This window comes from Drosophila albomicans, chromosome 3 (genome assembly GCF_009650485.2).
Source record: "Drosophila albomicans strain 15112-1751.03 chromosome 3, ASM965048v2, whole genome shotgun sequence".
Classification (NCBI taxonomy): Eukaryota; Metazoa; Arthropoda; class Insecta; order Diptera; family Drosophilidae; genus Drosophila; species Drosophila albomicans.
The window spans coordinates 176,308-203,777 of NC_047629.2; the positions used below are offsets into that span (position 1 = coordinate 176,308).

General features: G+C 35.9%; 2 protein-coding genes and 1 long non-coding RNA gene across 5 annotated transcripts in view; 2 read left to right on the plus strand and 1 right to left on the minus strand.

Annotated features, from left to right (window-relative positions):
- Nucleotides 1-752: 752 nt before the first annotated feature.
- Nucleotides 753-1,415, plus strand: LOC117569283 (selenoprotein H). Its single transcript, XM_034250389.2, has one exon. The coding sequence runs from the start codon at nt 858-860 to the stop codon at nt 1,263-1,265; it is 408 nt and encodes a 135-aa protein (XP_034106280.1). The 5' UTR covers nt 753-857; the 3' UTR covers nt 1,266-1,415.
- Nucleotides 1,416-10,233: 8,818 nt separating this feature from the next.
- LOC117569287 (LIM and SH3 domain protein Lasp) overlaps nt 10,234-27,470 on the minus strand; it is a 47,162-nt gene continuing 29,925 nt past the window's right edge. The window contains exons 2-3 of the mRNA XM_034250393.2: nt 19,038-19,198; nt 10,234-18,941 (exon numbers count right to left, since the gene is read on the minus strand). Coding sequence (XP_034106284.1) covers nt 18,882-18,941; nt 19,038-19,198 — 221 coding nt within the window. The 3' untranslated portion in view covers nt 10,234-18,881. The remainder of the gene's footprint in view (nt 18,942-19,037; nt 19,199-27,470) is intronic.
- LOC117569288 (uncharacterized) lies at nt 24,557-25,817 on the plus strand. 3 transcript variants are annotated; one of them, XR_007955086.1, is made up of 3 exons: nt 24,557-24,726; nt 25,288-25,427; nt 25,507-25,817. It is a non-coding gene; the product is annotated as an uncharacterized LOC117569288 (long non-coding RNA). The 3 variants fall into 3 exon arrangements; XR_004572248.2 differs by having other exon boundaries at nt 24,558-24,688; nt 25,501-25,817; XR_004572247.2 differs by having other exon boundaries at nt 24,561-24,726; nt 25,501-25,817.

Genomic DNA, 27,470 nt, shown 5'->3' on the forward strand with positions numbered 1-27,470 from the left:
TTTCAGTTTATGTTTACATAGTTTAGTATATTTGTGTTGAATAGTATGATTTTCAAATGATTTTTGGTTTATTTATTTAGCGAGTTGCTCTGAAATTTAAATATTGAAATTGTTTTACTTGCAATGAATTTCTCAGTTAAATCTTTTCGAAATATTATATGTAAAAATAATTAAATGTGAACAGCTGTTATTTTGAAAAGTATTTCATCACTGTCCACTCATTTATTTTTAGTTACATTTTATTTATGGTCTGGTATAAATAAAATGCTTTCCACAAGTGATATTTGTAGAAGACAGATGCGTCGATATATCTATCTGGAGGAATATATAGAATAGCATAGACTGTAGTAGTGTGTTTATGTGCTCATTTATTTAATTTGTATATACTTAGACACACTGGAACTTTGGTTGTTTGTGAAATCTCTGATTATTGTCCGTGCGCGTTGTCTGTCAACGTTGCCAAATTAACAACAATGTTTTCTTTTTATGAACGTGCCACTGCGTGTTGTTTGTTGTTTTTCGGTGCTTCTGATGCATTTTAAAATAGCTCAGCTAATGGTTCAACTGTATAAAGTTTTCGTGTTTCTCTTTCGCTATTTGTGTTTTTGGAAAGCGTTTCCTTTGCTGCTGTTGCTGCTGCGACACTTGAAATATTCTTGAAATGATTTATGGTTTTGCATTCAACGCCAAAAGCATAAAAAACGTAACAAACTAGGCATAGAGCCATCAATCAACACATGAGATTATTAATTGTGGATGGTATTTTTAATTCCAACTAGCATACATGTCAAGTGCAGAACATCATTCAGGCTACGAAAGTTTTACAAAATTCTAGTTAGTGGTTGTTTCAGGGTAAAATGCCACCGAAAAAGAAGCACAAGATTGTCGATTGGGGTGACGATGAACACTTTTCGAAGGACCGCAGCATTTTCTTCATCGAGCACAGCACCGAGTGTCCCATATTCCAGGTCAAGGCCGACGAGTGCTTGACCTTTTTCCAGCAACGCATACCGGAGCGCGAGTTCCAGCTGGTGCGCAACAAGAATGGCAAGCAAGTGCCTCGCGACGGAGCCTTTGAGGTGTGTGTTGCCCAGAATGCTCGCACCTCGGAGCACGTTCTGTGGTCCGGTTTGGCCAAGGGACCGCCGAGGCGGGATAAATTTCCCCGCTACGAGGAGCTGGTGTCCGATGTGCATCGTGTGCTAAAGAAATTCTACCCGGACAAGGCTGTGGGCTTCGATGATGATGAGGATGCGGAGATGTAACTGGTTCATTACCGTCTACAGTTTGTCATAAAGGCAAATGAACAGTGACAGCCACACAATGGCAACCTAAGGCAGGGGCATTATAACGCATGAATTATTTGGTATTTTCATAGCCATCATATTTCCATAACAATGCGGAAAGAAAGCAAAGCTAATGTGTCTTATTGTCACACGCACATCACAACACACACACACGCACTCACACACATACACACACAAGCATGACACACTTTGACAGTGTATGAGGCAAGGTGTCTTTCCCCGCCCATGGAAACTGCAGAATCTGGTGCTGATCCCAAAGCCGAACAAGCCACTTGATTCGCCGTCGTCTTACCGACCGATTTGTCTGCTTGATACAGCAGGCAAAATATTGGAGAGGCTGGTGAGCCATAGGCTAGAGGAGTCTGTCCGACAAGCAGGAGATCTGTCACCCATGCAATATGGTTTCAGAAAGCATCACTCAACCGTAGACGCTATCTCACAAGTAACGGACATAGCAAGGAGAGCCATAGCAGGCAGAAGATGGCGTGGTGGTGCAAAGGAGTACTGCATAGTCATGACTCTGGACGTCAAGAACGCCTTCAATTCTGCAAACTGGAGCTGCATTATAGGCGCCTTAAGGCGGTTCAACACCCGAGCTACCTAATGGAAATAATTGAGGACTACTTCAGGAAACGCATTCTGAGATATAGAACGGATAACGGAACCAAATCGTTCAACATCACTGGAGGAGTACCGCAAGGATCAGTGTTGGGCCCGCTACTATGGAACATCATGTACGATGACATATTGCGGCTTGACGTTCCAGAGTCTGCAACCATTGTCGGCTTTGCAGACGATGTGGCCTTAGTGGTGACAGCGAAACAACTAGGCGACGCTGAGCTACTTTGTAGTGCAGCGGTTGCCACTGTCAAAGACTGGCTTGCGACAGTGGGGCTGCAATTGGCCGATCACAAGACTGAAGCGGTCCTGATAAGTAGCCGAAAGATCGTCGAAGTGGCTCACATTAACCTTGGTCGGACCTCAATAGTGTCGAGCCGAGCCATTAAATACTTAGGCGTCCTAATCGACACGCGGCTCAGCTTCCGCGAACACCTGGACTATGCTGGTAAGAGAGCTGCTGTCGTAGGGCAGGCATTGAGTCGAATAATGCTAAATACGCGCGGCCCTAAGCAAGGTCGGAGACTATTGCTACAAAATGTGGTTAGAGCAACAATGCTCTATGGCGCTCCAGTATGGGTGCAAGCAATGGAGGTGAAGGCGTATAGGCGGAAGATGCAGACGACCTATCGACTCTGCGCGCTGCGAGTCTGCAGTGGCTTCAGGACCATATCGGATGAAGCCGCTTTAGTGATAGCTGGCATGATGCCGTTGGATACTCTGGCGTTAGAGAGGACTCACAGCTACAATCACAAGAGGGCTAACCAGATGGAGGATGTTCACTACATGTCGACCAATTTTAAGACAGAGTGCCTAAGGAAATGGCAAGATAAGTGGGACACATCTAGTAAGGGCCGCTGGACCCATGCTCTGATCCCAAACATAGGCAAATGGGTCAGCAGAAATTTCGGATTCGTCAACTATCATCTGACGCAGATCCTGAGTGGGCACGGCTGCTTCCGCAGCTACCTATGTAGATTTGGACACGACAGCGACCCGATGTGCCTATATTGCTATCCCGAAGCTGAAGAAACGGCGGAACACATCCTAGTGTGCTGTCGGCGCTTTGCTAGTGAGAGACGAGAGCTCGAAGAAGCGATAGGATGTAGAGTCACGACGGACTCTATTGTGAACCGTATGCTGGAGAAGGAGGAATACTGGTCAGCGGTATGCAGCTATGCAGAAAAAGTGACCACCGCACTACGAACTCTCGAAAGGGAACGTACCCGCAGGCGTAACGGAGGGGAGTGAGCTCCCGTCAAGGTCTCGTGAAGCAATACCTCACGGCAGTACCACGAGAATTTCCTTGACAGTTTTCTTTCTAACCTTTTTTCTATATTCTAGTGCCTAATGTTATGTTATATTTATTATATTTAGTATTAGATCTAGTTCCTCCGAATAAAAAAAAAAAAAAAAAGCATGACACACTCCCATTCAGCGCATTAGCTCACACCTGTTTGAAAACTTTATAACGCTTCGCACAAGTCAACTGATTAGCAGCCGCATTTTTAGACTCGTCAGCATCGCGATCTTCTTCCTGATTCGCTGTAAAAGAGACTACGCAGTGTTTATCAGGCGTGCTGCTTGTATATCGTTCCTTAGGTATTTGTTTGTAGGGTATTCTATGGTCTTATTTTGAATTATCTTTCTAGTATTACTTTGCCGTTGTTACCTGGCAGGTGCCGCCCTGATGTCGCCTTTTGACAGCTCTAAACGCTAAATTCAACAAAGATAATTAACACATACACACCCACGCACACACACATGTACGTAATACATATAAAAATAAATACAATTGAGATAAGTGATTCGCATCGTCGCGTCGTCCCACTGTCTGGGGCCACAGTGAATTTCCCGTCAACTCGTAAACCTCTTTCTTTTTCACTCAATCGCTTTCGATGCTGACAGGGCAAATACCCAAATGCAATTTCAATATATGGAACATAACAATCGGCTTATGACAACAACAGAAAAGCTACCAAGGCGAACTATTTGATTTGATAACAAAAGTGACACAAAAAACTAACCCAAATGTATGGCAAATAAATTAGAAAACTGCACTGCATGAAAAGAACAATGGGGTAAAGGGTTAAATGCAATTGATTCAAAATATTCCGTAGAGTTTCATTTTAAAGCTAATTTCTATACACTACGCAACACTTGAACTAAATTAAGGTTTACTACTCAACACTTAAAAAAAAGTTTCTATTGCACAACATTTAAAATGAGGATGCTATGAGGAAGGAATGAGGAAGATAAGAGAAGAAAGAAAACACGTCATTAAGAAAAAATCGGTAAAAACAAGACATTAGAGAATCGATAACAAAGCGTTACTTGTTTGTGGTCGACGCTGTTGCGAACTATGAGCGCAAATTATATAAGTTAAAGATATTTATTTTTTTATTATATTGTCATAAATATACATATGAATATTCAGAAAACTTCGTTTAGTCCTCATCAGCTATATAATTTCATAAAACAAACTAGTAATTCATATGTGCATTTTAATTTGAATATTTTGCTGATTTTAGTTAGGCATCAGCAATGACACCATTTTGTGCCATTGTTGACTGCTCGAGGGCGTTATGTAAAGGCCACGAAGCCATAAAAATCCAATGCGCACAACCAAACCAAATTACAATGTTGCAACAAGAATAACAAACAACAGAGCCAGCAGCCACTGTTTGCATGCAGCATGCAGCATAGTGCAGAACGGAAGGCCAGTTTATAGAGGCAAGGATGAGACATGGACTTGCGGGGTGAACAACGGTTGAGGGTGCGCTTCGAGGGGTGGCCCAAAGGATTTGGTTGCCATTTGCCATTTTCCGGCAACATTTTAACAATAAAATTGTTGCTACAGTAGGTGGCATGGAACGTGAAGTTGACATTACTTTGAGTGGCCGGCGGCAGCAATAACATAGAAAGCAACAATAGCAACAAGAACAACAACAACAACCGGAGCAACAGCAGCAACACGAACAACTAACTAACTAACTGCCACATGAGTAACGAAGTGTTGGGTAACCCATTGTAGTAGTTGTAGTTGCTGTTGCAGTTTCTGTCTCTGTATCTGTGTCTGTGGTGTCACTTGCCGGATCAACATGCAAATTAGCTGACGGCTGGCAAGTGCAGATGGCTTTTTGATTGGTTGTCATGCCAGTTGGCAGTTGGCAGTTTGCAGTTGACTGTGCCAAATTTGGCCAAAACAATGTCAGCCTGGACAATGTGAATGACAGAGAGCGAGAGAGCGACACTTTTGTTGCTAACTGAAATCCATAGGTCGCAGTCGCAGTCGCAGTCGCAGTCGCAGTCGCAGTCGCAGTTGCACTTGCACTTGCAAATTGGCAAATCTTTTCGGACTCCATATGGGCAGCAAGCGGATGATCAGACGCTTGCTTATAAATCAAAGCCATAACAAAAGGCAAATGCGAACATATTTTGCAACAGGCACGGAGCATGAACAGACAAGAGCGTCGCACATCATTAATATTAATAAAGGCTCTATATAAAATGCCAGCGATGCCAGCCAAAAATAACAACGCATCGCATATTTTCATCCAACGAAAGTAAATGAGAACAACTGATGATGATGTTGCTATTGCTGTTGCTTTTGCTGTCGCTGCTTTAGAGTGAGATACATTCGTGAATGGTTGAAAGACGCAAAAAAGCAAAAGAGGCCAACAAACGCTGCTGCGGCGGTGCTGCGTTGGTTGATTTCAACACATTTAATGCGGGGCTGCCACATCACAAAGAGATGTCAACATTCTGCTGCCCACTGTCGGCAATTTATTTGCATCTTATCGAGTATAGATACTTTAATGATGCCATAAAGAACATCTTGTGACCAAGACCAGAAGAATGCATCAACAAGAATATGGGCTAATGTCCAGTGCACACAATGGCCCTGGATCTGACCACTGACCACGGACCACGGACCACAGACCACTGACTCAAGTGGTGGCGACTCTGTGTGGCAATTGCCACACGCAAAATCGAGGGAGAAATTCTTCGTGGTCCATGGTGTGTGTGTGTGTGTGTGTGTGTGTATGTGTGAGTGTTTGTGGTGCGTTAAGCCAAGGATGGAACGTGCCAGGACCTTTGCCAAAAGCTAAATCCAACTTGCAAATATTAGAAAACTGTTATGGAAATAGACCGCAACATTTTGCATTAGTGAATTTTCCGTTGAGATGAATTTATTTTTTGTTTGTACAACGTACAACGCATCGATTCAAGCTAAAAAGTCAACTGCATGTCACGAATTGCGACCGACAGACAATTCGAGGGCGTCCATTTGGTTATTCAAGCCAAAAAAATAAGTTCTTAAGCGAATTTTTCTTAGCTTTTCGAATTCTGAAAGCTGATTTCATTTCTTGACTGAAATTTGCATGCACCTCATTTACTAAGTGTAATTTTTAACTTTTAGTAAAATACGTTTTTCTTTTTAATATGTAAATCAAAAATAAAACAAAGCCAAAAAAAAATCCCAAAAATACTTAAATATGAAATATTCTGTGCCCATTAGTTTTTCATTTGAACATCCGTATAAAATATAGCTTAACAAATTTGTTTAGTACTTTCAAAATTACAGAGTACATAAATAGTATCGAAATATGTTTGTTTTCCAAATTATCATACAACATTATATTAAGAACTTCTCGAGTTTTACGCAATTTACGTCAAAATAATCTGAAAAGTTTCGGTTTAAGAATATCTATTCTTAAAATACATAGACACATTATTCCGCATATTTTCTTTCGACAAACCTTCTTTAATGTTCTTTTTTTTAAATATATCAACCTGCCATTAACTGTGCATTGGCAACCTTTAATTTTGTTCGACTCCATAAAGGATGTATAACAAGCTTAATTGGCACGCTCTGGCTTATTTTCTGAATACTCTTTGCGAAAATCAATACGAACCAATATTTAATGCAGTTCATTCAAAATGTCATCCAAATGTCCAATGTCCAAAAATATAAATTTAATTTTTTCAATCGTTTAGTATTTTGTACATGTTTTTTCTCCTGTTTAAGGAAAAATAAAAAGTAAACAAGTGATCGATACCCACTACCTATTTTCAATAAAAGAAAAACATTGCGGTAATATTCTTAAAATTTGCCAAATAAATATACCAAAAAAATACAAAAATATACTGATGACTATATTTGGTATATCGATATTCAAGATATACCATACAGTAGATTGTCAACCAAAGACACTAAATTATTTCTTAAATGACTTGTATATTTTTAATCGTGAACTTTATTATTGAGCTTCCTTGATTCATGTTTTTCAATTTGCGGGTCGGAAGTTGGCGTTGCAAAATTCCAAAACATACGTGATACATAATACATGTACAGTAATAATAAGTGCTGTCAACAAAAATTATAGCGCTATCTTTTAAAGTTTCTGAGATCTAGGAGTTTATACGGACGGACGGACAGACAAACATGTGGAGACCAGTTGAATATATATAATTTATTGCTCCTTCTGCCTGTTACATACATCATCACAAAGTTATAATACCTTAAAAACAAAAACTGCTTTCCCAAAATGAATCATATACATATGTAAGTAAATGTATTATATCATTTTGGAAATAACATGGTGAAACAAATGCATTTATGACTTATAGATATATGTATACATATAATGCAAATTTTTTTTGCCGTTTTTTGGCGTTCAATTTTTCTGTTATGTTAAAAACACTTTCCTTTTTTTCTAGAATGTTAATAGCTAAAAGTCAACCACTGGAATAATACTATATAACAATATTAAATAATAAATAAATAATACAATATTTAACAATCCAGAATTATGAATGTGCAGATCACAGAGACTATAAAAGTTAGAGCCATTTTGATATATAATATAAATATAAATATATTTATATTTATATACTTCGGAAACACAGATGTTTTTAAATTCAGCACTTTGACAATAGAATTTTAATTTTATTGAAAATGTTTGCCATTATTTTTCTACAACAAAGTACTTAAACAATTAAACCGCTTACTTTAATCAAGCGTTAAAGGTAGGCTGATTTCGATTTGAAATGCAAAGTGCAGAGTCAGCTCCGTCTATTACACCTACTTAAACCACATGTAATCGCTGCGTGTGTGGGAGTTGAGGCGCTGAGAATGATAAAAATTGCAGTAGGCTAGAAAGCCCATTTATTAAGGACGCTTTGCAGTGCGTTGGCGAAGCGAGAGTGCAAATGCCAGCATATGCAATTTTAGTCTCTGGCATTTGTTTTATCGCGTCGGGGTGCGGGGTCAAGAAAACTCGGTTTCAATGAGGACCTGAAGTGGTTTTGGATTGCCCTTTTTGATTCAACGGTCAACTGACCGTCTAGATTGCTTTTTTTTTGTCCCACTTTAATTAAACCCGTTTGCCCGCTTTGCTCATTCACATGTCAGGTTAAAGGTCATGTCAGATTTCGTGGTGGCTGTGTGTGCAGTAAACACAGGATACGCGATACCGAATTTGAACTATGTCATGTTGGGTGAACTTTAGCCTATGTCGCTCAGTGCGGCACGGCGCGACTTTTTATTTACCTGAACGTCATAATACATCGGCATAAAAGCAGGCGCCACAGCTGGCAATGATTTCCAGGAAAATGCGACTGTAAGCAACTGTAATTAGATAAATAGAGAGAAGCCAATAGACAACAACAAGGCAGGCAATTAAACGTAAATAGACAACAGCTCAGCCAGCGAGAAGGCTGAGGGTCAAAAGCAAAATAAATTTTCGTGTATACTCCGGGGTGCAATGGGGTGCTCCATGAGCGAGCACATGGCGTATGAGTTATGTCTCGGACCGAATTGACTTAAGACACACCCACAGCACCCACGCGCGCACTGCGCCCACGTTTACAAGCTGGTCTTTTTCGCATGAAATTAGTTTTCGGCCGGCACTAATTAAAATTTATGATACCTGTTTATTTACAAAAATATTTACGCGAATTCCCAAAGATCCGAGCCGCAGCTATCGTTGCTATCTTTAGTGTTGCCCAGCTGGTCAACATGGGACTCCACTTGGAGTCATTAAAAACCAACCGCTTAAAGCTGGTTTCCATGGAAACAAAAGAGTATGAGAATCCTCTCAATTGCTGATAGCTGCTTAAATTTGCCTCAACTCGGTCTAAAATAGAAACTCATATCTATTTACCATTTGGATCAAGTTACTCAAAAAATATAAGAGTTATATGTTTGCATTTGATGAAGTGATTGAGCCAAGAATAAACATCAAAGCATTTCTTCAAAGTCTTGAAGGATCCCTTTTGAAAACATATTTCAAAATTATGTACTTCTATTTCAATTGTACATTTTCCAATGGCAATTAGGAACACAAAAAAAAAAGAAATACTTACGTTTTTGCAAATATGAAATGTGGAAGAAAAAACTCATTTGCATTTTACGGTGGCCGCCAATCATCACTTAAAAGCGAAAATTGCGGGCTATAAATAAATGCATATGGAAAAGTAAATGCTGTAAGAGCGGATATTATATTCTTTCCTCTGATCTACAAGTAAAGGTGGATGGGTGCCATAAAAATCTATTCAAACAGAGAATGAGAGCACGTTTCGGGCGAAGAAGTGACAAAATCAAATAAACCGATCAATTTTATACTGACTGAGGCTTCGTTTTATTTAATTTTACATATATTTTGTTGTTTTTGTTATATATATATATATATATATATATATATATATATCTCTCATAAATTAGGTTTACTTGTTTTAATGTGTATATATGTATATGTATATATTTTTATTTCTTTCTTTCTTTCTTGCATTGTTTGTTTGTAATACATTTTTCATTCATTTCATTTCATCTGCCGCATATTTCGTTTTCAATTTCAATTTCAATAATAAAGTTTGCTCGACTTCAAGTTGAATGCAGCTGCTACTGTTGTTGTCCAGTTAGTCTGGAATACATGTAAATTGTTTTGGTTTGCTTTATAGTTAAGTGTATATATGTATATGTATATATAGATTCGTAGGCAGACATAATTTTCGCATAATTTATAACCATACACACACATAAGGGGTACACATTGCGGCACCATCTCTGCCTGCTGTATGTTTACATTTATATTATACATTTATAACCATAATAATTTACAAGTTAAATGACTTAGAAATTAATAGTAGGATTTCCTTTGTGGATTACCATTCATTACATAAACCATTATAATTAAAGTTAAAAACGATGCTCATTCATTTTGTTTTGGTTTTTGGTTTTTTTTTTTTTGTTTCGGTTATGGTTTACTTTGCTTGTTTTTGAGTTATTACTTCATTCAATTCATTTCGTTTTTGTTTTCATTTTGTTTTGTTTGGTTTTTCGATTTACTTCGTGGCTTATTTACATAGCATTCCTTTCAAGTAAGTACAAGTATTTGGTATTTGTATTTACAGAGCACTGACCCTGGGCCAATTAGCTGCATCAATTGAAGGTTTCGGCTAATTTTCTCGTTTTTTGTTTTTGTTTTTTTTTTTGTTTTTCAGTATTTTGTTTGCAGACTTTTCCCGAGTTTGTTGAAAAGTTAAAAGACACAAAATTAAAACTGAATACAAAAATCTCTCTTCATGTTGACCATTTAATTGTAATATAATTTGAATAAATATTAATAACTTTCGCGTATATTTATAAATATATTTGGTTTGTTAATTGTTAAGGGGCTTCATCAATTTAATTGCTATACAATTGAAATACAATACAATTTCGTTAGTAGTATTAGTATTTTGTTTTAATTCTCATCAATAATTTTTGGTTCGTGCGATTTTAAAAATTGTGCAAAAATACATTTTTCAAAAATTTCTTGGTGCATACTTTGAGGCGGTGCATTTAAATCACAACATTTACATTATAAGTGCATTTCTTTTTGTTTTGTTTTGTTTTGTTTTGGTTTGGATGTGTGCGTGTGCGCGTTATGTATTGGTGTGTGTGAGGGTTCTAAATAGTCGTTCTCTACTAAGTAGTTGTCATCGAATTTGCTCAAGCCGAGTTGTATTTGATTGAAGAATTTGTCTGCTCAAAAGTTTCAGTTTCAGGACGGATTGCTTTCAAGCTGCTTGTGTATGACAGGATACAGGATAGTGTAGCTGTTGCTGTTGTTGTAGTTGTAGTTTCAGTTGCAGTTGCAGTTAGTGTTAGTGCAGGGTCTATTTGTTACGTTGTTGTTTGTAGCTACGCTTTGCTATCTCCCTCTCTCGGTGCATACTCGATGATATCTATGAGTACACACACTCATACAACGATTCTTTTGCTTTAAGGTACTTGTGACTACTTATTTTATAGCTCGAAAATATTTTGATTTCTTCAAGAATTTTTCGTTTCTGGGTTCTCAGCTGGCGTCCAAAGTGTGCGCTCTCTCTGTGTTCGTTCACTTTTGCACAGTTTCAGTTGTTTCCACTTTATATCAACTGCTCGTAAACTGTGTTTGTTGGTGCTGGTGGAAGACTTTCTGCTTTGCACAAAACTCTGGACGGACGCGTTGAATGAGTCCCCAATAAATATGTTTAATTAGCAGTTGCATCTCTTTTTCCTTTTTGTTTTTTGTTTGCTAGTTTTGTGCTAATTTGTGCAAATTGTGGAAATTGTGCTTTGTTCAACACAAACTAAACAAATTAAATGTAAAGAGTTTATCTATTAATTAATTACTAAATTCAGAGTTCAGAGTGTTTTTTTTTTTTTTGATTGTTGGTTTCGTTTCGTTTTGTTTTTTTTTCGATATTTTTAATTTTGTTGTTTGGTAAGTGCAATTGTGGTGCAATATATTTACATATATATACGTATCTATATATATATATATATATATGTAATAAAAATTGTATTTTTCGTTTCGTTTTTAATTATCACATAAATGTGCAGTTGTGCAAATTGTTTGCTAATTGTTGAAATTAAAAGTAATTTGTCAATAATGCGTGCAATTGTAATAATAATGAATTGCATAAATATTCAATATGTGTGCTTAACGTTGCCATTTATAAATTTAATTTATGATATTTTTATTAAAGTTGCCATCAAATGTGTGTGTGTTTGTTTAATATTGTTTAACATTTAACCAGTGCGGACATTTACAGGAGTGTGTGTGTGTGACTCTGTCTGTGTGTTCAAGAACATATTTATTTTCTAATGAACTCGTCGAGCGACTTATTCAAATTAAAATGTCGTCAACTAAAACTGCAGCATGCAAATTAAATGAAACAAAACTATGTGATGAACACAACTTTTATGCCGGCTTCACAGTGTCTCGTGTATGTTCGTGTTCATGTTCATATTCATGTTCATATCCTGCACTCATTGCGCTCTTGTCACTCATTTGCAAAGCCTTAACTCGCAATCAGCGCCGAGTTCTTCTTCCATCTGGGTAAGTCATCATAATCAACTACGCTGCTAAACTGCGCAACAAATTTCCACATTTGTGTGTCGCGTGTCATGGATGGTAATAAAGCTAACTATTTTTAGTTATTTCAAAAGTGAAAAGTACTTTTTAGAAACTAAATAATTCTAGATAATTAATAAAGTTGAAATGATGTTAATTGTACAAAGAATAGTTTTAATTGGAATCCTAGTTTGGGAATTCAAGAGTAAATTTTCTCACCACATAACTAAAATGTTACGGTAAATTGTTTTGATTATAAACCTAGCATATTAGTGAAATTAATAGAAATTGTAACTTGTCTTCTCACCACATAACAGAAATATGAAATTATAAAAATAGTTTAATCAGCGCCTCGTTTAGCTTTAGTTTTCATTTTAGCAACTGCAATTTTTCACTTGCATTTTGTTGTGCCGAGAAACAGAAAGAACCACAATTGAGTTCAACAATTTGCATGCAAATCGATGTCAGTTATCAATTTAGCAGGCTGCTGTGGAAACACTAGAGTTATTGATAGCTACTATATATGTATTTTTTTGACTCATATCGATGGCGGCAATTGTGCAGAGAGAAATGTAACAGATAAAAGTGGCATTGAATTGCATCAGTGGCTCTGGTTGTGTGCATTGAGTGCTGCTTTTTGTGGCGCTGTGTGTTCATTTTGGCTTGTGCATTCTCTCCCTTCCATTCTCTATACTTGGTTATCTATCGATGAAAAAAAAAGCAGCGACGAATCAATGATGCACAACACCTGATGCCTATTGAAGGCCACTTTTCCATAGAGCCGCCACCAACAATACGATATTTGCGTTAACAGTTTTTTGACGTTATTAAATGAATTGCTCGCTCTCGATTTGCATGCAGCCTCCAATGTTGCTGATACTCAATTGTGGTTACAGTTCTGGCTGAACTAAACTTTTCAACAATTCTCCAGGCTTTCACTTATCTTCTAAAAAAGCTGCTTTGTATGACATCTAACACAATAATTATAAGTTCTCTTTAATCATATATTTAATTCTTGTTTTTTGCAAAGCTCCATTGCGAAATACTTAAGTGCTCAGCAAAATTGTATGATATTTGTCTCTACGAGCTACCAGCTAGAACTTTTTGATAAATGTTTCAATTGGTTACGAGTAATTGGTAATACATTTACATTCATTTACTAAATAACATTTATACGAGTATTATGTAATAAGTATTATGTTTTGAAAATATTTTCTGTTTTCTGTTTTCTGCTTTGTGCTTTTCTACTTTCCATTTCCAGCTGCGTTCAGCTCAAAAAACTATTCTCTTTCATTCAAAATATCAATTGTGAATACGCTCTAAAATTCCATCTATATCGTTCAAGATTACACTTCATTTCGCTTGGTTAACACATATATTTATATTTTGTTTATTATATTAATTTATGCTCACTAATCTATTTGTATTACTGCTGCTTATTTATTTGATTAAAACTTGATGAAAAAATTCTTTTTGCCTGGGCATTGTTGAAAAGTTTGTGTTGCGAGAGGAATAAGTTAAGTAGACAAAAAAGTTGGAATGATAACTGGATTGCCTTTTGGCATCAACTCAGACTAACTCGGAAATTGCGTTAAGTGTTGAAGGTGGTTAACTCCCTGGCCTCAGAGAATTCCTTGAATACTTTCAAAGTTGCCTATGAAATTATCTAAGCTTTCAGTTTTGAATTGCACTTCAACTGTTTCATAAACTACTTACAGTTCACAATTTGGGGAAAGAGAAAAACTGAAGTGAGCTCAACTTGTCAGCAAACTTTTGATCATTTATGTGGTGAGAGAAAGCAAAATTTTGTGATTATAAAGCATAGATTGACACTAGTGTAGCTTCAACTTGTTGTATTCTATGTGAACTTACTGCAGGTGTATGTAAAGGTGTAAAGTCTTACCGTGTATTCTGTGTTCTGATGTCTTTTGTGTTGAAGTGTTTGTTGTGGAGAAACCTGGCGAACTGGAATATCACTTCCTTGAGGGGAAGTTAAAGAAAGAAAGAAAGTTCAACAGAAATATTGATTCAGAAGATTTGCATCTGTAGTGGGAAGGAAAAGGTGTCGCAAAATGAAATTAGAAATGCATTGTTGGTTTTGTTTTCAGTGTATATTAAGTTGTGTATTTGTTTTCTTCATCTTCATGTAGAGTTTTTCGTTTGATTTGTTTTGTTTTTTTTTTTTTTTTTTTTTTTGGATATTTTTTGGTTTGTTTTCCTCTTGTTGTTGTTGTCGTTTTTAGTATTTTAATAATATTCGTATATATAATTTATTAATAGATTTAATAAGTAAACAGTAAATTATAATGCAATTATAATTATACTAAAAGAATGGCAGCAAAAATGCGCACATTATTTTTTTGTTCTTTGTTTTTGTTTGTGTTTGTGTTTGTTCTTAAACAAATGATAGATATAACAAATAGAGAGATTGAGTTAGACAGATAGTTTAAGATAGAGATGCAGGCAAAACTTATGTACAGCAAATACAAATACAAAGTACAAAGAGATCAAAATTAGGATTCCAATTGAACTTTAATTAATTACTTGTTTCATCTTTCTTTTGGAAATTGTGCGAATGGCAATTGCGTTTGAGACATTTGCTGCATTCTTGCTCATGTTGTTGTTGTTGTTGTTATTGTTTCGGGGATTCTTTTGTGTTTTCAATATACAAATACAAATAAATACAAGTAGTGTTATCTATTCTTTTTATTACCTTTCCTTATGTTTTTCTTTTTCTTGCATATTGACTGGCGTGTTGTATGAGAGTTCTCTATATACTTATATATATATATATATTGTATATATGCGTATGTGTGTATATGTTTGTGTGTATGTATGTGTGTGTGTGAGTGTGTCTATGTTTGAACATTTAACAATTAGTTGTATTCATATATTTTTGTTTATACGTTTCGCTAGTTTTTCGTATTTTTCTTTGTTTTGTTTTTGTTTTGTTTTTTTTTTTTTTATATATTTCTACGTTTTACTCGAAAGTATTTTATTGTGTATTTAAATAAAGTCAATTTAAATCTCAAAATTGCAAACAATTGAAATAAAAATCCGAGATTACCTTATCGATAGTTAGTTAATATTAATAATATTTATATACAAAGTTTTACACGCAAAATGTTCTTTGCCGAGAAAATGAATGAAATGATACGAAATGCACTAAATTAAGAACACACTAAAACGATCTTCGTTGACTGCAAATAAATAAATGTCATAGAAAATATCAATAAACTTATGTGTATATACAATTAACGCAAATCAAATGAATTGAATTGTATTTTTTTGTTTTTGTTTTTGTGTTTTTACTGTTTTTCATCTGTATTTCGTGTTATAAAAGTTTAGTTTTTGTTTTGTTGCAGTTTAAAAAGTTGTTTTCCATTTATTTGGTATTTTTTTGATTATAGAAAAATAGGCCAAAAATAGATGTATATGTATATTTTTCATTTCGTTCATTTCAATTCTCATTCAAAAATGTCATTAAAATTTCCTTCTGTCGCTTTGCAATTTGTTTACTTTGATTTGTTTATGGTTTTTGGTTTTTTTTTTCTTCGGATGCGCTTCCTTTTATGGGATAAAGGGTTTCACTTTCTTATTTAGCTTTTCTTTTTTGTTTATTAAGGGTTTGCAGGGCTAACATACTTATGTTGTGATGTAGTTTAATTCGGCTTATAGTTTTATACATATCATTTTGCTAATCCGGCAATGTTTATGTCGAGTTTTAGAAAACGTTTAGTTTATTATGTTTTATTAATATTATGTTTTATATATAAAGGTGGGTTATTTTGCATTTATTTTTAGAAAATCAAATTACTACAATCTTGAAATTAAAACTGAATACTGAAAATGAAATAATTTCGAATAAATTTTGGAATACTTTTAACGAAGATCGTTGCCATATGGTTGCTGGTACACAGGGTATTCTTTAGTCGTATATTGCATTATTAGAGCATTTGAACTGTGTGCCAGCAAACGAAAACTTATTCATAAATCTTTTGATAAATTGTTTATAATTATTTGCATTTTATACGTACTGTGTATAAGATATGAAATTTTATTGCTCGCAATTTCATATGTTATTTCATTAATATTTTTGTATTTTATTCTTTCCATAATAGTTGGCATTAAAATGTATATCAAACAGAAGAAGAAGATGAAAGAGAGAAAGAGACTTTAACAAAAGTTGGAAAATAACTTTGCACTTTTCATTATGGATTAATTTATTATTTATTCATTAGTTGTCATTCCGCATACACAACCGTTTCAACATTTTAATTTCATTTGGGTATTCGGTTTAAAAATGTGTTGTTGATTGTTTTCATAATTGATTGTTTGTTGGAACTCTGTATGCATAATAACAATAATAGGTATTATATTAAAATGTACAATTTGTCATCATTGTTTGTCATTCTTTCTTTGTCGTTTATCAGCTATCCAAAGTTATTAACGTTTAATAATTATATTATCTCTTGTATTAAATTTATTTTTAGTACAGTCCACGGTTGTATTTGCTTTCAACTTTAATTATTCAACGCAAAAATTGAGAATCGAGAAACAAAAAAGAACTGAGGTAAATCATATGGATTTTTATTATAATAGGTTCATTCTTCTCCTTCCTTTTCGAGTTTTCGATTTCATGTTTAGCATTTTTACAGGCATTTAACTAAACATTATAAGTATATTATTTTTGTATAAGTTTAATTCATGTTTGTTTTTGTTACTTTATATATATATATATATTTATAAGTCCATTGTTAGTTAAATATACTTGATTTAAATAAATTTTTCTTAACTACATAGCTGCCATTTCCATGAGAACTGTTTCATATATGAAAAATAATAACGTAAGACGAAATACGATTTTGAAAACTTAAATTAAGACATATACAAAAAACGCAGGTAAAATGATTTCTACATACAGATGAAAGGATAGCTTAAACTAGATGAAAACAAATGTAGTTTGACAAATTTATATACACAATACACATACATATAATTATGGTATTTAAATCAGAGTTGTCGCTGCCATAAATACGAGTTAGTGGCAAATATATATATTGTTGTAAATCAAATGCATAAACTTTTTTTTGTAATTAATAAATGATAATCTCAACTATCAATCATAATCAGTATAATCAAGTCAAGTCTTTTTGTTATGTAAATGTTATACCTTCATTGTATTAGTTTTTCTCCACTTTTTTTTGTAAATGTTTTTGTTGTTTATTTTTATGTAATTTGTATATATATATTGTTTGTTTTTGGTTTTTTAAATATCATTAATACAATCGTAGACCTACGGCATCATCATTAGTTATCATTATTTTCGTTAGCATTAGAATTATCATTAACATGATAATATCAGTTTTATCCGATATCAGTTTTCAGTGGCAAACGGATTCGCAATCGCATTCGTATTCATATTATCAGCATTATCATTGCAATAAAACCTATGTCAATTTTTAATTGTATATTTAGTTGTTATATGTATATATTTACTATATATAATAATTATCTGCTTCTGTTTTCTTTTTGTCCTTATTTTGTTTTTTTTTCGTGTTTTTTTTTTTCATTTTAATTCTTTTTGTGTATATGTATATATAATTTTCTTTCATTCTTTCGCTTTTCTTTTTCTGCTCCTTTTACGCATTTTTTGATTCATTTTTTCTATTTTTCTTTTGTTGTTGTTTTGTTTTGTTTTGCTTTGTTTGCCGTTTTGCTGCTATAACATTTAAACTTTAATACACGTATAGTTAAATAATGTACACGAAATATGCATATCTGTATACTTATATAGATATGCGTATATATATATATATAAATATACAGATACGTATACGTATTCTGTTGTATATATATTTGAAATATATTCTTGAATACTTAGTTTTGCTTTTAATATATACTAAAATATTTTAGGCCCGATTTAATGCGCAAAACAATAAATGAAAAACACTTTGGGGAAATTTGCGACATTTTGTTTTAATATCATTTGCTTATTTGGTTTTCATTTTCTTTTTTTTTTGGATTTTCTTTATAGCTTTCGAAATGTTAACGCCATTTTTTTGAGTAATTTCTTTTTTTTTATTGAGTATCTGCTTATTGTTTTTTTGTTTTTGTTAATTATTTTTTTGTTTATATCAATAATTAATAATAGTGTAGTAATTATCGAAATCATACCTTTTATTTATATTTGCTGCCTCTTAGAGTTGTTCTTTCATTATCAGAAATATTCAATTGGCAATAATTACCATTTTTTTTCATACCGTAACTTGGATTTTCTTTTTCTTTTTGAATACTTTTCTTTTTAGGGTTTCGAGCAGGCGGGTGGTTGGTTTAACAGTATGTGTATGTGTGTGTGTGTGTGTGTGTAATCTGTTTGTGTGTGTGTTGGACAAATTTAAACTTAATATGTTTGAAAGTGTAATTTTAAATATATATCGTAAAACTAATTGTAATTTATGTTTAACGTGGGTTCTCTCTAGCTGTTGTGTGTGTGTTTGTATGTATGTATGTATGTCTGTGTATGTTATGTCTGTGTGTGTATGCCTTTGTGTGAATGTGTGTAGACTTAACGCCCTCGCGCCCAGCGCAATAACGCATCTGCTAACACATCCAAATGAGCTTTCGTCTGAAATTGGAGGAGCACAAGAGAGAAGAAAAACGAAATTAAAACTCACATATTTCGCTTAGGATGACAATCGAAAGTGAAGAGTAGAAAACTTACCGTTTTGTAGAACATGCAGGATCTTCTGTCCTCATCCTCGCCCTCCGGACAATCGATGAAGCCATCGCATAGCACATGATCGTCTATGCAACGATAGCGTCCCTGCAGATCCGGTGTGGGGCATGCGAAGCGCTCCATGCCATCCATTGCGGTGGGGCACTCTGAAAGACAGAAGACATGAAACGTAAAGGTTTTTGCACAGTTAGTCAAAATAGTTTTTGCCATAAATGTTGCATGCGCCGCAGACCGACACTCAGGTAAGAACTTTCCGCATAAATCGTTCAACTTGCCAAGCAAAACTTTGAGCACGCTAATGTCCGCCATGATTTGCGTCTAAATGTTGGAAGTTGTAGCAACGACACCCGCATAGAAGTATGCTCCGTTATTTGCTATTTGCTGCTTTCCCACATTTCCCTTCCCCTTCCCCTTTTTCCATCACAACGTTGTCGTTGTCGATGCTTAGCGGCATACTATGTTATAAATAGTTGCACGTTTGCTACTTGCTACTTGCTACTTTACTACTTTCGGTGCTTGCAGGATACCCGCTGTTTGGCCAGGCCAACGAGGATTCCCTTGCAGCGATGACGGAGACAGCAACAAAAACAACAACAACAGTTATAACGCCAGCACCAGCAACGCCAACAACACCAGCAACAACAACAACATTATTTTTTGTGGAATTTCGCGATGCTTTTTTCTTTCTGCAAACAAATACATAAAAATAAATCACTTGTAGGACATGTTGGCGCCTCCGGTTTAGTTTCAACCATTTTGCCACATGCACACATACATACACGCACATGCACACACACACAGACGTTGTTGTCATTGTTATTGTTGCTCCTGGCTACATGTTTGCGTATTGAGATTTGTTGAAGTTGCCCATATACGTTTACCCATTTCGCCGTCACATCCGCCCATCCTTTCCCCCCTCACTTGCTCCACAGCTCCAATTTTTCGACGACTTTGTTGCGCTATTTTTGTACCTCGCGATTGGAAAAAAGCAACGCTGTAGTTTTGCTACACTTTTTCTCTGTTCGTCTCTTTTTTCCGATATGTCCGCACATGGATTGTTGGCCTTTTGTTGAGTTTTTCACATTTATATGTTGGTACTACAAATACTTTCATTTTACGAAATTAAATTCATTCATTTCTGTGCTCAACACTTTGTTTCTTATTTTTTGGCAAATGTGTTTGCGATGTTAACGGGATATTTATTAGATAAGCATATGAATTTGTTGCAGCTATGTATTTTGATATTCTGGGCAGATTTTATAAACAAGAATAAAATCAAATTGCAATATCCAGAGTGGTTTATTTTATGGAATATTGTGTATTGCCAATTTGCTTGTCTCTTATTCATTCATATTTAGCACACAAGTGACTTCAGTTAGGTATGAATAAATTCCATAGATGGCGCTATTTATAATTGGCGTTGCCAGATTGAATTTTAGTATGTTTCTGGTGCATATTTCATGTTTGTATTCTAAACTGCAATTGTCCTAACTTATTTATGACAAGTCTATTTTCCTAGCTTTTATAGTTCTACGGATTTCTACAAATATGTTCAAACATACATTAAATTCTTTCCTTAATTTCAAACTCGACTCCATTCAGTAAACACCTTATCTTGATCTGTTGCAGGTGGCATGTCAGCTCCCGTTTGTCATAACAGTGTGACTGTCGCATAAGTATGTGTCACACTTGGGTGTAAATCACACTGAAATACGATACACGACACTCGTAACGTACACACGATGCAATGCAGTTGCAACATTTTGCTGCGTTTGCACATTTCATTCATTCAGCTCGAAAGTAGCGAACACTTTTGCACTCCAGCTGAGACAACTGTAGTTTCATTAATGAAGCTTTTTTACAAGTGTCTTCTACGCACACACATTCACACTCCAAATAAAGCAAAAAAAATAAGTGCCTGCCCTTCAACACTTGTCAGCCGCATGTCCCGAGTTCTCTGTACAGGTTGTCAACGCCTTACAAGAAAATACGACGACTTCCAGTTCTGCTGAATCACCTTGCTGTACTCGTATACATTAATGCGCATTACAAGCAATGGCAAACGGAAACAGTGACAGCTGCAAAAAGTGCATAAGCAATGTGCGCAACTTGACACTCAATTGTTTAGCACAGGCCGCCCCGTCAGAACAGCTACTTTAGATAGGAAAGGGGAATGGGGAATGGGGCTACAGCCCTTTCGGCACTTCTCAGTTGTGTTGTGTTGTGTGTTATTTCGTTTGTCTGCCAAATGAACACGGCCTCATGTTGCCAACTGTCTGCTGTCTGTCTTCTGCTGTGTGAAATCAATTGATGTGCAGGTGAAAAAATTGTGAGTGCCAATGTGATTCTGGCGCGAAATGCCTCATTAGACCCATTGTTCACAACACGAAGTCAAAGTCGAACCAATACCACCACTGAAGAAGGCTCGTGGCGTGCTAAAGCGACATTTGCATTTTGAAGAGCTTGAAGCAATGACGATTATCATGCTGATGATGATGACGATGATGACTTTGTCGCCGACAACAGAGTTGTCGATTGCCATTTATCAATGTGCTTCGCGGTCGCCGCCGACATCGTATTTAATTGCGTCAATGGATACTTGCGCACGTTTGGCCACGCCCACTCTTCGCCACTTGATAGCAATGCATATATTTGTACTGATTTAATAAATCGCATCAACGATGACAGCTCGTATTTATACATAAGTTAAAGCACCTTACGCGCTTGCAATAATATGTACATTTATGGTAATTGGCATTTAATTCTTTTAATGTTAACTGCTTTTGAGTTGATATCGTCTTTCACATTTAAAGTAGAACTCTTTCGTTTGTTCTTATTATCAATGACTCAAACTACATTATCGGTAATTATATACTAAATTGAATGCAGAGCAGCGTCGCCAGATCGGTTTATTGGTTAGAAAGCTGTGCGTTTTGACGTTGCTTGATCCATTCCCATATACAAACATAAACACATATGTACATACATACATATGTATATAACAAAAGGAAGGTGCACAACCATTACTACTTACAGTTAGCATAGTTTTTGCTATCGTTGTTGTGCCATTTACATTGCAGTCAACGCAACTCAGCACTCGCTTTTCAGACCGGGCCATTTGCCGTTGTTGTCAACCCACATTTTGTGCTTTGAACTTAATTTTACACACAAATAACTTGCACACACACACACACACACACACACACACACACACACACACACTGTAAGACAAACTGTAAAGAGCCAACATAGAGAAAGAGAGCGAGAGAGAGAGAGAATGAGAGAGAGACACAGTTCGGATGGTTTGTTTGAGTGGGTGCACAAGTTGCAACTTGCAAGTTGTACCGTGGCTGAAATTTTGGTATAGTTTGTTGTTGGCGTTCCTTCCCCTTTTCTATTTGCAATCTTTTTTCCTTTCGGGCCAAGCGAGGCTATTGAACTTTAAATTGATTTTTGCGCTTGTTTATTGTCGCTCTCTCTTTCTCTTACTCTCTTCTCTCTCCCTCTATAGCGTCGTCGCCTTAGTTGCTTATCGTTAGTGCAATAAATCGAAATAAGCAAGCAGAAGTTATTTTATTTTTCATTTGTGAGCTGCTTCTCGATGTGCATTTCTCCGTAGTTGAAACGCCTACAGGTAGCCAACAGAAAGTGGGCAGCTGCGTCGAGTTGCCAATTGCAAAAACTTTTCTTTTATAATTGCAAATTTTCAAAAGAAGTCATATTAATGGCTTGGCAAAAGTTTAAACAAGCTGTCGGCAATGAATTGAGCATTAACAAAGATAAATTGTCGCTAACAGCTATAATAACTTTTTTTTTTTAATTTTACACATTTTATACTATAAAATAATTTAACAAAATTTTCGATCAATTTAAGGTTGCATAACCCTGTTAAACGTTTCCTAACATAAAAACCAACTAGATAAATTATTCAAGAGCTAAAGAATTTCAATTCTTACTAAGTTATTGTTTGATTTGAAAGCAATAAAGAGTCTATCGACAATTGCATTTCATCGAAAGGGGTGATTCTTTGTTGCAGCTTATGCAAATTTATGGAATTTTAAAGTTTTGACAGCTTCTCATGTGAAATTTGTATTCATCACTTGTTCGAGTAGTAATGCAAATCCAGTTTAGATCTTGGAGTGGGAGTAGAACTTATGTAGATAAGACACAACTGTACCAAGTTGCGACATCCTGTTCCTATGCCATATAAGCCAGGACATAAGCTTGAAAGAGTCAACGCATGTTGACACTAAGACCCTCAGCAAGAGCAACTACAACAATAATAGCAACAGACATGACAAACAAACAACAAGCAGAGCAACAACACGTCGAGTGTCAAAAAATCAAAAGCATAAAAAGGATTTGGCTGTTGCCAAGTCGCAGCTGAGCAGTGAATCCAAGTCAAAAGTTGCGAAGCAATAGAAGAAGGGAGCAGGTTTTGAGTCTCTGGTGCTGCTGCTGTCGTGTATGTGTTGGGGCAGCCAAAAAGCAAATGCTGTTATTTTTGTCGACAAAGCGGCATTCGAAAGTGTGAGAGATGGATAAAGATAGAGAGAGTGAGATAAAGATAGAGAGAGAGAGGGAGAGAGAGAGAGAGCAGTACATGGCGAATACGTAATGCAAGGCAGTTCTGTGAATAAGAGCTCGCCGCAAAAATAAGTTGAAAATGTTGTAACAAAGTTCGAGCGAGAGAAAACCTATTTCGCCCACTCCCCAAAAGAGTCAAAAGAGCAAGAGAGCCAAACTCCAAAAGCAAAAGCCAAAAGCAACGCCAAAGCCAAAGCGAAACGCCTGTTGTCTCGTCGGCATGGCGCCTAAAATGCTGCCAACAATAATAACAAAACCCACGAAACGAGAGCTCGCAATGCAATCTATATAGAAACATACACACGCACACACACCACCACACCAATGCAGTTGATTCAATGTGTATGTGTATATGTGTGTGTGTGTGCGTGAGGGCGTCGTCTGCAGGAAGCTGAAGGAAGCAGCAGCAAAAGGAAACAGCGCGCAACGATTTTGCAGCAATAAATTGATAGTTTTATGTGGTGCACATAAACAGACAGATGAAACAGGATCAGGAGCTGCAAAGAAACTGCTAAATGAGATTCTGGCTGCTGCTGCTTCTGTTGGCTAGTCGGAACATTAAACTTACGTCTTAACGAATACACCCCTCGAAAAACACTCACCCACCTAAGGCAAACACCCACTCAGCTTACTCCGGTGGTTTTCTCATGCATATTTCAACCGTAAATAGCAAAATGGCCGAATGCATAAAACAAAAGCATGAACAAATTTATAAATGACAACTGCAAAATTGATGGGCTCTCATTTCGCCATTACCCCCTAACCCCATTGCCCACTACAAAGCCGCCTTCGCCTTCGAACCCTACACATCTTTATTCAGTCAGAGGCTTTCTGCTCCTAATCTTAAGATTCCACCGCTTTACGACTGGCAAATTTCACTTTTGTGAGCCCCAAACAAAACCAATTTTGCAGTGACATATTCAGTGTGCTTTGTGTCTAGTGTGCCTGTGTCAAAAATTGAATTCAATTTATTTTTCTTTTCTTTTATTTTACATTTTTCTTTTCGGGTCTAGCTCCATGTTTTACTTGTCGACAAATTTGGGATACAGGTCTGTTTCGTCAACGAGTCCTTTCTCTGGCCCAGATTGTAAGCTGTCATAATTTTAAGGGGCGGTGAAGTTAAGGGGCACCATTTGGGCGGTTCTCTAATGAGGTTTTGATTAAATTTCACGCTCAAAAGCATTGTATGAAAATTGGTGTGCATATTATTTTAAGACTACCTGGCATTTTTGCATTTTTTGCACACCGTTTGTGATCTCAAATGTGCGGCTGATTTTTGCATCAATTATCTCAGCGTACATTCATTTTTGTTTACCATTAACTGTTGTTCCCACTCATACACACATGCTGGCAAATTTATACATTTAATAGGAAATGTGTGCTATTAAATTCTCTACGTTCATGTTCGTTATATTTAGTTACTTCCACTAAAAGTAATTCAGTCGCTGGAATAAGTCTTGTAAATATATAATAAGCTTGACACAAGTTGTCAAATTGGTAGTCGATTTCTAATTAGCTTTAAAATATAAAAATGAAAAAAATAAATAAATAATTAAAACCTTCAAACCTTCGCTTCCATTATAAACATGATATATGCGTACTAGATATCAAAAACAGTATTTTATCTCTGGTATTTTGCTCTTTTCAGCTTGTATTTTTGCACCTACATACATGGGCTACGTATGAATGAAAATGGATACAAATTAGCCGCTAGGTGACGTACATGTATGCGTGTGTGTGTCGGCGAGGCCTCGCAGCCAATTTCTGTTTGTGCACGTGTGTTTTGATGTGTGTGTCTTACGCCTACTTTGCATTTATTGTAATTGAATAAGCTTAGATTTTTCTTGGTTTTTGCTTTCAGCTACAGTGCCTGCAAGCTAATTGTGGAGCACATCTTAAGTCACATCCTGACCTCCTGTGGAGCACAACCATTTAGCTTAATGTGCACAATTTTTGATGTCATAAACGAAAAACAAAGTCGCATACCAACAGCATAAACAGCTCCAACGGAAGAGGCCACGCATAACATGAGAAACCTTTTAGTTGGCATACTCATATACATATCTAGTAGTTCAAACAACAACAAAATTTTATAGTCAAAAAGAAATGATATGTTCTATTTTATTAACAAATTTGAAATTTAAAATTATTCCTCATAAAAATATATATATTACTTTATTCCAAATAATAATTTAATTAAAATTATTTTGTATGCCAAATAAATAAGTAATTAAAGTGTGAACTTCTATATTCTTTTATAATGAACAACCAGTTTTTTTTAGAGTATTCGTTATTCATTGACCATATAAAGCCGAGAATAGCGAATTATTTGTTGTGAAATTCCAATAAGCTGAGCACTCTTCCAGCAAAGCGTGCCGTCCACTATATATGCAAAATTTGGACCCCAACATCAATAGACCATTTCATCGACCACATTAGAAGCACGCTCTGGCTGCACCAAAATGTGGCAGCAGCAGAAAAGTAGCAAAAACATGTCCCTTGTGTATAAGTAGTTACCAAAAGGGTGCTGCCATCCACCCACAAAATATGACTTAATATGCAAATTGAGGGTGTCCACTTGATGTGCTTCTCATGCAGAAACATGCCACGAGATCATTTTGCATTTTGTAACATACATTTTAAAAGCATTCTCCGGCAAAAGCGACGTACATACATATTCTTTGCCTTTCAACGAGAAAAATTTTTTGGCAAGTTGAGTTGCAAAACATAATTTGCGTGGCAGTTGGAGGATTTAGTCATTCATAGTTTATGGCCCAACTCGTTTGGTATTTTTCTTTTATGGGCGGCCAAGTAAGTTCTTATTCTTTTATGATCATGAGCTATATTTAATGCTGATGAGCGGGTACTAAAAAATGAATGTAATTGGAATTTATCCTTCACTAGTTGGTTTTACATACAACATATAGATTATTTCATTTCAATTAAGCTGTTGTCATTGTGCTCGACTAACCTTGATTTCAAAATCAAAAATAACAACTGGCAGATGAAATTAAGATTGGCCAAACACAGAAAACCACCCAAGTAGGCCATTTGCAACTCGCCAATTTAACTAATCAGGACAGAAGTGTGGCAATACCTTTCAACAGTTCACAATTTAGTCAAGGAAATGCCAATGCTTATATATTTTAATTAGCTTGGTAGCAGACACACAAACACACAGCTTTTAAGGCGCGGCCAGGGCTTGACAATAGCATATACAGACACACTTTTCATATATGTTCACATATATATATATATTAAATGTGTTATATACATCTGTATATATGTATATGTAAGTCGCGTCTGACAACAGCCATAAGACAAAGCATAACAATGTCAACGGCAACGGCAACACAAACAGCAACAGCAAGGACAAAATGGCCAAATATAGCAACAAACAAAACGAGGCAAATAAAGAAGCAACAAACCATCAACAGTTTGATATGCCTCGTCTGTTCTCAGACATTCACGCACACACATACACACAGAGAAAGAGACAGACACACACAGACAGACACGCAGGCTCACAGACAGACACAAACACAAATGAAGGAGCCACTGTGAAACTTTTGGGAATTGCTGCTTACACATTTGTAATCTTGTCTTGTGCCAGACCCCGCTTCCCACTTCCCGTCTCCCACTTTCCACTTCCAACAACCTAAAACTCGCAGCCCACATCACGTCGCTTAGCGCTCTCTCTCTTTCTCTCTCTCCAGCTCTCTCTATCTGTTCGCAGTTCTCAGCAATGAGCTCTCATCTCCATCTGCAAGTTGGGCTACTTCAGCTGCTTTTTGGGTGTGCCCCTTGGCAGGCATATTCTATTTTTAGCAA